The sequence below is a fragment of the Bombina bombina genome, chromosome 4 (assembly GCF_027579735.1).
Source record: "Bombina bombina isolate aBomBom1 chromosome 4, aBomBom1.pri, whole genome shotgun sequence".
In the NCBI taxonomy this organism is placed as follows: Eukaryota; Metazoa; Chordata; class Amphibia; order Anura; family Bombinatoridae; genus Bombina; species Bombina bombina.
Genome location: NC_069502.1, coordinates 206,708,760 through 206,722,199, shown reverse-complemented (window position 1 = coordinate 206,722,199; position 13,440 = coordinate 206,708,760). Strand labels below are relative to the sequence as shown.

The window sequence follows — 13,440 nt, the reverse complement described above, 5'->3', positions numbered from 1 at the left end:
ATAGAGTTGCAGGCAGTGACACAATGAGTATTTGTATGTGTTCATTTAGCAAGAAAAAAAGTAAGTTATTTGCTGTTTCTTTTTATGTCTACTTTGAATTAACATGTTTTTTTGTTTTGTTTTTTTACTTGATTGAAGTTGATTACTGTTATATAGATGCACCGGGCAATACAACTTTGACTCATAATGCACTTTTAAAGATATGATAAATCTATTTAAACTATGAAAAAATTACATAATATTTACTGTCCCTTAAAATTAACCTGTTAATTAAGAGCTGATAAACTAAATAATGTTTATTAGAAGTCTATAATTCTGGATGATGTTGCTAAGCATAATTATATCTACCTTTTCTTAGATATCATTTAAACAGCCAGTTAGGCCACCTATCAGCAGGTAGCACCTGTGCTTGATAAACCCTTCAACAAAGGATAACAAGAGAAGGAAGCAAATTAAATAATAGAAGTAAATTTGAAAGTTGTTTGAAATTGTATGTTCTTTTTGAATGTCTAATTATGGACTTTACTCTCCCTTTAATTTCTTATGTATACCTTTTGGAAAACATCCCTAGATAGGCTCAGGAACAGCAATGCACTGCTGGGACCTAGCTGGTTATTGGTGGCTACACAGATATGCCTTTTGTCATTGACTCACCAGCTAGCTCCCAGTAATGCATTGCTGCCCTGGAGCTGACCTTACAGGGGTTAAACATATAGCTATATGCAGGTAACAGTACAATAATAAAATGCTCTAACACAGAGTATTTTCTTTCTCACTTTTATATCCTTTTAATAAAAGCACTTTATGGAGCGGTCAAAAGAGTTTAATCGAGGCTGAGATATATGTGATGAGCAAGAGGATTTACTCGCTACTATGCGTGGATGGGTGGGGACAGACTTGTGTATCTCAAAGGCACCAAAAAAAACCTTTAATTACATCAGATCCAGTAATAACCATAATACTGTCTGATTCTGTTGCTGAGACTGTTCTTAACCCTTTCACAGCAGCAGCCATCACAAAGGGGCAGATATTATGCTCCTTAAGGCTGTGACACACTGCAAGCGGCGCACAGCGTGATGATGCGACTGGGTGCACTCAGTGTGTCCTGCCTTTTCATCTCTGCGCGCTCAGCCACGTCAGGTCGCGTAGTTGAGCGTTCAGAGTTGAAATATTTGAACTTCAGGCGCGATGCGAAGCAGCTGCTTCGCCCTTGCGCTGCATCGCTTGCAGTGTGTCACAGCCTTTACCCTGAGCCCAATGTATGTGTGCATAGAAATCTTATGCTGAAAGGTTTTACCCAAAATGAGCTACTGTAAGCTTCTGAATTTGAACCTAAGCCCATGCAAAATATTTGTACAGAAACATTTACTGCACTTAGTGCACAGCAAGCTCAATTTATAATTTATGTTAAATATCTTATTTAAACTGTAACAAAATCTTCACAAGAACAGTTATAAAAAAACAGTCAATAAAGGGACCCTAGGAATCCGTGATTCCACTATGAACGGAGGAATTCTATTAATCCCCTCACCCCTCAGGGCATAAGTATTTGGAGCTGGGAATATAGATCTCAAAGATACAGTATCTTAAAAGCATTTAAAACTTGCAATATGTTGCACAATGTGCCAAAAAAGGGACAAACAGAAATAAGCCACTTGAAAACCCCAGTTAGTATTTTTCTTTTACCTCCCTTAAGAGCCAGTTATAAACACGTTTGTGCACTTGTAAATCACAATCACTGTGTAGTCTGCAAATAGGCTTGGAACAAATACCATGTGTACTAATCAGCAGAAATTAGCATTAATAATGATATAGAATCCAACACTTTTTGCAGATGTTACTCCTTACCAGGTCCTTTATTTTTATATTTATTCTTTATTCTCTACATAAACCTGGACCTTTCAAATACTGGCCATGTCGGTAAAATACTGTCTGGGTGCCAAATTTGTGCCAGATTACGATTTTTTCTTTCATAATTTAGAAAGAACTTATAATTTTCAACATCTTCCCAATTTACCTCTATTATCTCATTTGCTTAATTCTCTTGATATCCTTTGTTGAAAAGCATATCTAAAATGTCTCAGTAGCTGCTGATTAGTGGCTGCACATAGATGTCTCGTGTGATTGGCTCACCCATGTGCTTTGTTATTTCTTCAACAAAGAATATCTAAAGAATGAAGCAAATTAGATAATTTAAGTAAAATGGAATGTTGTTTAAAACTGTATTCTCTATCTAAGTAAAAAAAATTGGGTTTCATGTCCCTTTAACTGCACTATAAGTAAGCTTTTTGCAAGCGTCGGGTTGCGCTCGTATTATAAGTTGAAATTAAACAGTTTTTGTTAGTATGCTAACTGGATGCGCGTAAAAAGCCTACTTTACAATATTACGCACGCGATAACCTATTCCCCTATAGAAGTCAAAGGAGCAAAAAAAGTGGTGGAAAAACCTAAAATCCCAATCGCGCGCAAACCCGAACAAATATTCTCAAGTGCGCTAACCCGATATGAAAATATGAATATTTCACATTCCAATGTTATATACATAACAGAATATGTTCTATTGATTCATAAACACATATTTCTACACATGTCTGATGTATTTTTGGTAATATATATATCTCAATGCGAGAAGAAAGAAAACACTGCTGTCCACAATAGTAGTGCTGTTAATCAGGTCTGGTTTATTCGTCCACAATCAAAGAACCATAGCAGACATTAAACACCTGACATGTTTCACGCAGGCGTACCTGCGCTTCATCAGAGGTATATATATATATATATATGAATGTCTAATATTAATACATATAACATATTCTGCTATGTGCAGAACATAGGAATGTGAAATATTTACAGTAAATACACAATATATCACTTTATTACATATGAATATTGCATAAATATGCTTGTTCGTGTTTTCATATACTGGAATGGAAAGGGCTCCAATGCACTTATATATATATGTGTGTACATACTGTATGTATTCATGTGTTTATATGTATATATACTGTATATGTCTGTAAATAAATACATACTCATATAAATACACACACACACACATATATATATATGTGTGTACATACTGTATGTATTTATGTGTTTATATGTATATATACTGTATATGTCTGTAAATAAATACATACTCATATAAATACACACACACACATATATATGTGTGTGTACATACTGTATGTATTTATGTGTTTATATGTATATATACTGTATATGTCTGTAAATAAATACATACTCATATAAATACATAAATACACACACCCACACACACACACATATATATATATATATATATATATATATATATATATATATATATATATATATGTGTACATACTGTATGTATTTATGTGTTTTTTATGTATATATACTGTATATGTCTGTAAATAAATACATACTCATATAAATACACACACACATATATATGTGTGTGTACATACTGTATGTATTTATGTATTTTTTATGTATATATACTGTATATGTCTGTAAATAAATACATACTCATATAAATACACACACACACACACATATATATATACATCTTTAGACAGCTATGATATACTGTATCTATGTATCTCTACTTTAAAGCCCTTTGGCTGCCTTTTTTTTCTAACACCTGAGACTTCAGATCTTTGAACCCTTATAACTTTTTTTGTACAATATTTTTGTTAATTATTATTAGATTGTGTCATTATGAGTGTAACTGTACCTTGTAATGTATTTTATGTGTTTTTTGTGACTTTTTTGTTTTTGCGAAACAGTTAACCAGAGCTCTGAGGTTGCGCTTATTCCGAAGCACGTTAACTTCAATTGCGCTCAAGCGATCGTGTTTACTTTCAACTTGTAATACGAGCAAAAAACCTGATGCGTGTAAACTTCTGCGATAAAACCCTGGTTGCACGTGCTTAAAGAGATATTAAACCCAAAACTTTTCTTTCATGATTCATATACAGAATACAATTTAAAACAACTTTTTAAATTGCTTCTATTATCTATATTTCTTCGTTCTCTTGGTATCCTTTGTTGAAAAGGATACCTAGGTAGGTTTAGGAGCTGAGAACTAGCTTATTATTGGTGGCTGCACATATATACCTCTTGTCATTGGTTTACCATTGTGTTCAGCTAGCTCTCAGTAGTGCTTTGCTGCACATTCAATTAAGGATACCAAGAGAATGAAGCAAAATTGATAATAGAATTAAACTGGAAAGCTGTTTAAAACTGCATGCTCTATCTGAATCAAGAAATTATTTTTTTGGGGTTTCATGTCCCTTTAACTGTTAGCGCTCCACTCGTAATCTGGCCCTTTTTCTGCTCATGGGTCAGTCAATTTGCATCATCATTTTGTTACAAAATTTAAACTACAGCCCTTTCAGGGTGCATGAAGCACAAGTTTCATAAGTATTTTACTGCAAAAGCAAAATAAATAAATAATGAATGTATCTTACAGTGCTGTGCTGTTTTTATTAATTAAAAATATATTACAGTGGAAGGAGCATGTGGCTGCTTCTTTTAAAAAAATCTACCTCTTTCATTGTGATTGGCACACTAAGAAAAAGTATTTTTACTCTTGTTAAAGAGCACTGATATATAGATAGATAGAGGCCTCCATGTTCTAAAGGGCGGGCAGACAGATTCTCAACTCGCAAAGCTGTCCGCCCGCCTTCCCTACACACGGGCAGTGGATCTATGTATCATTACGCACTTGTCGTAGTGTGTAATGCCCGCCCCTTCATTCGCGTGACTGAAGGGGCTGTCAATCACAGAGAGCAAGCAAGCTCTCTGTGATTTTCTCTCGCCAGCTTATTAGACCGCTGCTTCTTACATTGCGGGAAGGGTACATGGAGCCCATAGTGTATATATAGATATATATATAGTGTGTGTATATATATATATATATGTATGTATGTGTACATATATATATATATATATTTGTGTGTTTGTATATATATATATATATATATATATACAGTATAGATATATATATATATATATATATATATATATATATATATATATATATATATATCATTTTTTTGCAATGCACCTCAAGTCAGGATCACTGTCCTGCTGTCCTTCTGTTCAAAATCCCCACCCCATACCGCCTATACCCTATCCACAAATAACTTGGTCCTGCTTCTGGAACTTTTAGAATCGTTCTATAATTAGAACATTATGCGGTATGTTGCACAGGGTCCCTTCATTCAAATACAGTAAACTAACAAAAAACTAAACAAAGCCTCATACTAACATAATACTTAAAGGGACAGTAAAGTCAAAATTAAAGATTCATTTTAAACAACTTTCCAATTTACTTTTAATATCAATTTTGCTTAGATCTCTTGGTATCCTTGTTAAAGATTACTCCTAGGTGAGCTCAGGAGCGTGCAGGTGTCCTTAGCAATTTGGCAATATTGTTTGCAACAATTTTTAGAGCAATGTTATACTTAGTTGGAAACTTTGCTGCCATAGAGTGTCTGTTGCATTCTGTGGCAGCAGTGTACGTAACTATGTATAACAGTAGTATAAACAATGTTGCAAACACTACTGCCAAATGGCTAAAAACACGCTCCTGAGCTCACCTAGGATTACTTTTTAACAAAGGATACAAATGAACTAAGTAAAATTGAAAATATAAGTAAATTGGGAAATGGTTTAAAATTCTATGCTCTATACAATCCATTTAAAGGGACAGTCAACACTAGCATTGTTGTTGTTTAAAAAGAGTTACCAATTCCCCAGTTTTGCATAACCAACACAGTTATGATTATACACGTTTTACCTCTGTATTTACCTTGTATCTAAGCCTCAGCAGACTGCCCCCTTATTTTAGTTCTTTTGACAGACTTGCAATTTAGCCAATCAGAGCTGTCTCCACTCTCCATGGTAAATTCAGGAGCATGAGCTCAATGTTATTTATATGACACACGTGAACTAATGCCCTCTAGTGGTGAAAAACTATCAAAATGCATTTAGATTAGAGAAGGCCTTCAAGGTCTAAGAAATTAGCATATGAACCTCCTAGGTTTAGCTTTCAACTAAGAATACCAAGAGAACAAAGCAAAATTGGTCATAAACGTAAATTGGAAAGTTGTTTAAAATTACATGCCCTATCTGAATCATGAAAGTTTTTTTTGGACTTGACTGTCCCTTTAAGTTTATTTTTTACTTTACTGTCGCTTTAAGGTTTGCAGCTACCAAGATGCATTAGTGTGCCTTGAGCCTTTTAAAGGGACAAATAAAATCTATAATGATCTATTATGCACATGAAACATCAGCAAGTAAACACAATTTTTCAAAAAAAGAACATTGAGTTAAAGCTGTTCACATTTACACTGAAACTAGCATGTCTCTGCAGGTGAACCTACAAAACACATTACCGGCTACTTGCATATGTGTTGACCAGGAAAATACTTCAGAAGCATAAAAACAAAAAATAGTTTTAATTGGCAAGGAACATCCGTTTTGTAAAAGTAAAACATTCTAAGGCATTTCTGTTCCCGTTAACCCTTTCACGCTGTAAGGACGTTCCATGCCATCCTAACAGCGCTGGGCTTTAACGCCAAAGGATGGCATGGAACGTCCTACCTTATAAGGCGTCCTGCAGCCTACCCCTTGTGACGCTGTAAGGACGTTCCATGCCATCCTAACAGCGCTGGGCTTTAACGCCAAAGGATGGCATGAAACGTCCTACCTTATAAGGCGTCCTGCAGCCTACCCCTTGTGACGCTGTAAGGACGTTCCATGCCATCCTAACAGCGCTGGGCTTTAACGCCAAAGCATGGCATGGAACGCCCTACCTTATAAGGCGTCCTGCAGCCTACCCCTTGTGACAAACTCAAGATCGGTATGGGGTGTGTGCCTAGCAACATAATCAGTCCCCCATGATCCGATCGCGGCCTTGAAATCACATGATCGTATCGACAATCACAAGATTTCATTCTTGCAGCAAGTGTTTACATCAAACTTAGTTAAACACTTGTGCCGGGCATGACGGGGTTAATGAAAACTGGTTGCAAATAAACACAATGGCTATTTAATATCTTTAGTAAAAATAATCATAATGATCGATATCAAGTTATGATCTATGTATGGAAATTAAATTACACAAGTAGAATTTAATAATATAAACAGCAGTACATTTCATGTTCCACTGAAAGCATTTTGCATATTGTATATGTTTGAAAAAATGCTTCTTTGAAAAGTTATCACTGCGTTTGTGATCATTCTTCGTGCAAATGATGATGCTGACATGGTGGAAATTTTTGTTGTCTTTTCAAACATTCTCTAAATGTTATCAGCGGAACATACATGATAATATTATTATAATAATATGTAAAATAAACTTCTAACGGAACTTATTAAATAAATATTATTAATAAGTACAGAAATGATTTGAGTTGACATTACATTAAAAGGACACTAAAACCAATTCTTTGTTCTCTTGCTATCTTTATTTAAAAAGCAGGAATGTAAAGCTTAAAGGGACACTGAACCCATTTTTTTTCTTTTGTAATTCAGAAAGAGCATGCAATTTTAAGCAACTTTCTAATTTACTCCTATTATCAATTTTTCTTCGTTCTCTTGCTATCATTATTTGAAAAAGAAGGCATCTAAGCCTTTAATTTGGTTTCAGTACTCTGGACAGCACTTTTTTATTGGTGGATGAATTTATTCACCAATCAGCAAGGACAACCCAGGTTGTTCACCAAAAATGGGCCGGCAACTAAACTTACATTCTTGCATTTCAAATAAAGATACCAAGAGAATGAAGAAAATTTGATAATAGGAGTAAATTAGAAAGTTGCTTAAAATTTCATGCTCAATCTGAATCACGAAATAAAAATTTTGGGTACAGTGTCCCTTTAAGAGCCGGCCCATTTTTGGTTCAGAACCTGGGTTATGCTTGCTTACTGGTTTGCTAAATGTAGCCACCAATAAACAAGTGCTATCCAGGGTGTTGAGCCTACAATGGGCTGGCTCCTAATCTTTAAATTCCTGCTTTTTAAATAAATATAGCAAGAGAACAAAGAAAATTTGATAATAGGAGTAAATTAGAAAGTTGCTTAAAATTGCATGCTCTATCTGAATCATGAAAGAAAAAAAAATGTAGGTTTAGTATCCCTTTAAGTTAACTGATAAGATTCTCTGACACTATTTTATAGGTAATTTTGTGCATTCTGAGCACTCTAAAGACATTGCTACCCTGACCTCATCAAAGAATAAAGTATAATCTCGTAACAAAATAACAGATGGAATCAGATCTTGTTTTTCAATAGCCAAACTAATGTACTAATAAGTAATCAGGCTATGAGGGATCTTAAAAGAACATAAAACTCTATAGAATTTTAAACAACTTTCCAATTTACTTCTGTTATCTATTTTGCTTTGTTCTTTTGGTATCCTTTGTTGAAAAGCTTACCTAGACAGGCTCAGCAGCAGCTGCTGATTGGTGGCTGCACATATAAGCCTTTGTCAATGACTCACCAAATGTGTTCAGCTAGCTTACAGTAGTGCATTAGGGCTCCTTCAACAAACGATACCAAGAGAACGAAATACATTTGAAAACAGAAGTAAATATGAAAAATGTATTAAATTATATTCTCTTTCTGAATATGGAAAGGTTTTATGTCCCTTTAAGATAAAATACAGACAAAATAAAATATGAAATGTATATTATTTTCTATTAATATATTCTATACATTATCCCCCATTCAACTCCTTTCATTACTGACGTCCAAAATCTAAGAAAGATCAGATGTCCTAAATTTGCAAGCTAGTTACTTAAAGCAAGTAGAGGGATACTTTAGAGAAAAGATTGAAAAAAGATATGAAGGTGTTTAAATAGTAGTCAAATTTTATAGCCTAGAACTTCCCTGATTCTCTCGCAACTAGTACCGGTATTTAGAGACTGAAATCATTACTCATAGCAATGCACTTATGGAATCTGTCAATAATCTTATGACTTAATTTCTCAATTTACCCTTTAATACAAGCAATCAAGCATTTTTGCACCAATGAGCTCATTTTTAGAAGGCATACTATGATGATAACACCAGCCTTTGTTGTGGCATCAATAACCCTTAATAAATTAACTACAGAGCATTCAAAAGCCAAATACATTTCCTTAAACCAACTTACTCTTCTGTAAGAGTGAAAAATCAATCACTATATTAGAAAACGACATTTTCTCTATCAAGTAGACCAAAAAACACAACTATATACTATATACAAGTCACATTGTAACATATATTGTCTTTACCAAATGTACTTAGAGTTTAACATTTGGTTGAGTTTCTTATTTTCAGCTAGGCTCTTAATGAGTTAGCCTTCTGTAATTTTTCTAATAATAATAAATGTGAGAATAAAGCATAGAGAGGTCTGAGGTGCCTACCAAAATGTCTGTTTAGTACCTTTAATTAACTAAGACACTAGTTTTAAAAGTTGATAGAATTTCAATGTTCAAAATTCAAAAACACAGTAATAGCATCATATATATGTGGGTGATTATATATTTGTTAAAGTGCTTCCCAACTCTGAAGTGCAATATCAAGTTTGGTCATCTCCATGGTGGAATGTTTAGTAGCTAATGATGGGGTTTAGTCTAGTGCATTAGAAGAGTTGTTTAAAGTGATTAGCACAGGTTTTCATGAGGTTTTCAAATTTAAAGCTATTCCAATCCATTAGAAACCCATTAAAAAAAACATTTATTGGGTGGTTTTCAAGTGGATCTACACCATGTAAATTACAACAATGGATTGCATTCTTGAAAACCCAACGTGGCCTCTTTCATATATTTTATCTTTTCATGCATCTTTTCAGATACTGATTATGTTTTGCTGATGCTCGCTTCAGTTGTTAAGAAACACTTCTTATTTTAATAAAAAGTTAAAAATTAATGTCAAACCAAATTTTTTAAACTGAAACTTGTGTACAATTTAAAGTATACCTTGAGAATGTTTATTTTTTATTACAAATACGTGTTTTGACATTTTAATTATAGTTAATTATATTATATATAACAGTTAAAAAAAAAAGTAAAAAAAAAAATGATAATTGCCCACTAGGGATGTGAATTCAGATTCTACGTGAGGATCTGGATGAGGAATTAAGAAGCCGCTCGTTCCCTTCGGAGAACAAGCAGCTTCTTACTTCCACATTTGGATCCTCACGAAGGATTCGAACGCACATCTCTATTGCCCACACCATGAGTTAATATTATTGGTTAAATGAAATAAACTGCTTTGTAACACATTAGCTTCAATAAGTCATTATGTTTTATGTTGACCCTGGATTTTACACTTTTGTGTACATGTGTGGAAACCCTTTGGAAACACCTATTACCCAATTTTTAATTTAAGAAAACCAGATTGTTCTGTTATATTGTATTTGTAATTAGGTGTCTTCACTAATTAAAACAAACATGCTTCTAATGGATTGGAATGCCATAAAGAATGAAATAAAAAATCCCCCGAGTTGAATACAAAGGTTTTGCATGGTAAACTCATGGATTTAAATGCGGTCAAAGAAAGGGGCATTTTACTTTTTTTCATTTAATTGGAGAGTCCAATATTTCTTGGTAATCTTGCCGTCCTAATCTGCCTAAATAGAGTTTGTAACCTGCAAGTGCAAATACGCTTACAATGATGACAGCCCCTCCTATAAGATCATAGACACTTGGAAACATGCGCAAAACAAGAAGCTGTAGGATCATTGCTACTACAATCTCCAAGTGCTGAACTGTACTAACAAGAGCTGGGTGAAACTTATATAAGGCATAATAAACGCCCAAGAATGCCACTGTAGAGCACAAGCAGATTGCTAGAAGATAGCCCCAGGTTTCTCCATCCAATGGAATGATTGGTTCTTGAAGGACAAACATAGTACATGCTCCCCAAACACTTCCAGTCCATCCAAAGGTAAACAGTGCTGTCCACATGCTTACTTTTTCTTTAATAGATCTGTAGATGATCATTGAAAGAGCTGTGGTCAATCCTGCCATTACTGTCATTGTGTAACCAAATGCTTCTTTCCAGATACCAAGGAATGAGTTCTCTTCATTAACAATATTGGGAATCATGACTAAACAGGCACCAAAAACACTGCAAATTACAGTTATTAAATCAACATATGCCATGTGTTCATCAATCAGCAAGAATGCAAGTATAGCACTGAAGACTGTGGTGGTTGCTCTCCACATGATGGTTCCATTGCTCGGAGGAACAATAGAAAAAGATGTATAGGCACACGTTATAGAGATAACATTGCATACTCCATAGAAGAAGAGTTGTAATCTGTAGCCTGGGGGGCCAAAGGGAGCTTCTTTGTAATAACAAACCATTAATATAGATAATACCTGCATAACAGAGCGAACAAATATCAGTTCTAGAGATGGCACTTTGGAACGATCAGAAACCAATCTGGTGATGAGCGCGACACACCCGTGAGCCATGGCTGAGCCAAATAATACTGCCCACATTTTTCTGTACTGAAAGACAGAGCTGTTAGCAAAGCTTTGTAATTGCTGAGCAAGCTCATTGTCTGCGTCTTCTACCTGATTAGGGCAGCTATCCATAGTCCCAAAGAAGGTTTTTCCTTTTTGTTTGGTATTTCCCAAAAGTCTTTTCTTTGGGTTCTCCTCCACAAAGCCCTCATTATTCTCGGTGTAGTCATCATAGCCTTCATCTCCTGGTTGGGGGTAGTGGGATGTATATTTTACAGTCACAGTGTTGGGGTGTATTTTTACCCTTTTCTTGGTTGAATAGGGTTTAGATGGAGACTTATCCATATCTTCAACTAATCTGAAAGAATAAAGAAATAAACATTTTAATACAAGGTTTATGACAATGAAAACTTTCCTTTTTTGGACATGAGATGAAACATACAGGCCTAGATTACAACTTGAGCACAATCGTTACAACAAGAAGCACAAAAGCGTTTGCGAGGTCGCAATATTTTTACCACTAAAAACCCATATTAAAAAACATGGCCGTGGCTTTTTCCAGTCACAATAGTATGTTTTAAAAATCACCATTTCTACAGTGTAATATAGATTTCCCTAAACGCGATGGGTACAAAACTCTGTATTTAAAGGAACATTAAAGTAAATGTTTTATTTTTGCGTTAGAGTTATTTACTGTTTTACAACAATTCTGCATGCAAAGTAAATGTTTTAAAAGCATGTAAAACATTTCATTATGTTTGAAAAATAGGCATTGTTTTGCAGTTCCGGGCACACCCATTGAAAGTCTTAATTTTTTTTTTATCTTCCTTTCATGTGGCCAATAAGCAGCCACTCACTGTGCACCATGTAGGAGTTTCAGGATTCTCTATTCCACAGTACTCTGGAGGGAGTGGAAAAGGGAAATGGTTCAAAGCTAAGGTACAGGAAAAACAGACAAAAAAATGTATTGCAGAATTAAACATATTAACGAAGGAAAATGTTGAGTTTAATCTCCTCCAACCTCACCCCACCTTATGACATCATTGAGACCACTGATCAAATAGACATATAAATCATTTCATAGACATTTTGTGTATATTTACAGTCACACATCTAAAACTGTTGTTAATATTGGTTGCAAAAGAGGTACTTATCTGACATTTTTTAGCTCATTAATTGTAACCCCTTAACAACCAAGGATGTACCAGGTACATCCTCCAAAAAACGGTTGTTAACAACCAAGGACGTGCCTGGTACGTCCTTAGGGGTTTCAAGTGCTGGAAGCGATCGTGATCGCTTCCAGATGCTTTCAGGGTATTGCAGCGATGCCTAGATATTGAGGCATTGTACAATACCCTTTGCTAAGCAATCGATGCAGAGAGGGCCACAACTCTGCATCAGCCAGCGATAGTGCCAATAGAGGGGGAGGGTTAGAAAGCTGTTTGGGGGGGGATCAGGGAGGTTGGGGGCTAAGGGGTGATCCTACACTGCAGAATATATATAAAAGGAAAAACAATTATATTAAAAAAAAGCCTTACTTAAGATGGGGATGAAAATTGTGCGGTGGGGGAGGGAAAAAACAGTTTGAGAGGGGTTAGGGAGGGATTTGTCAGGTGGGAGGCTGAGCACTACACTAAAGCTAAAATTAACCCTAATTAATCCCTTCACTGCTGGGCATAATTCAAGTGTGGTGCGCAGCTGCATTTAGAGGCCTTCTAATTACCAAAAAGCAATGCCAAAGCAATGTATGTATGCTATTTCTGAACAAAGGGGATACCAGAGAAGCATTTACAACTATTTGTGCCATAATTGCACAATATGTTTGTAAATAATTTCAGTGAGAAACCTAAAGTTTGTGAAAAAGTTAACGATAGTTTTTATTTGATCGCATTTGGTGGTGAAATGGTGGCATGAAATATACCAAACTGGGCCTAGATCAATACTTGGGTTGTCTACTAAAAGAAAATATATACATGTGAAGGGTTATTTAG

At 35.0% G+C, this 13,440-nt stretch overlaps 1 protein-coding gene across 1 annotated transcript; it reads right to left on the bottom strand.

Annotated features, from left to right (window-relative positions):
- Positions 1 to 10,555: 10,555 nt before the first annotated feature.
- On the bottom strand, positions 10,556 to 11,794 carry SLC35G2 (solute carrier family 35 member G2). The gene has a single exon (XM_053708957.1). The coding sequence runs from the start codon at positions 11,792 to 11,794 to the stop codon at positions 10,556 to 10,558; it is 1,239 nt and encodes a 412-aa protein (XP_053564932.1).
- Positions 11,795 to 13,440: the final 1,646 nt, after the last annotated feature.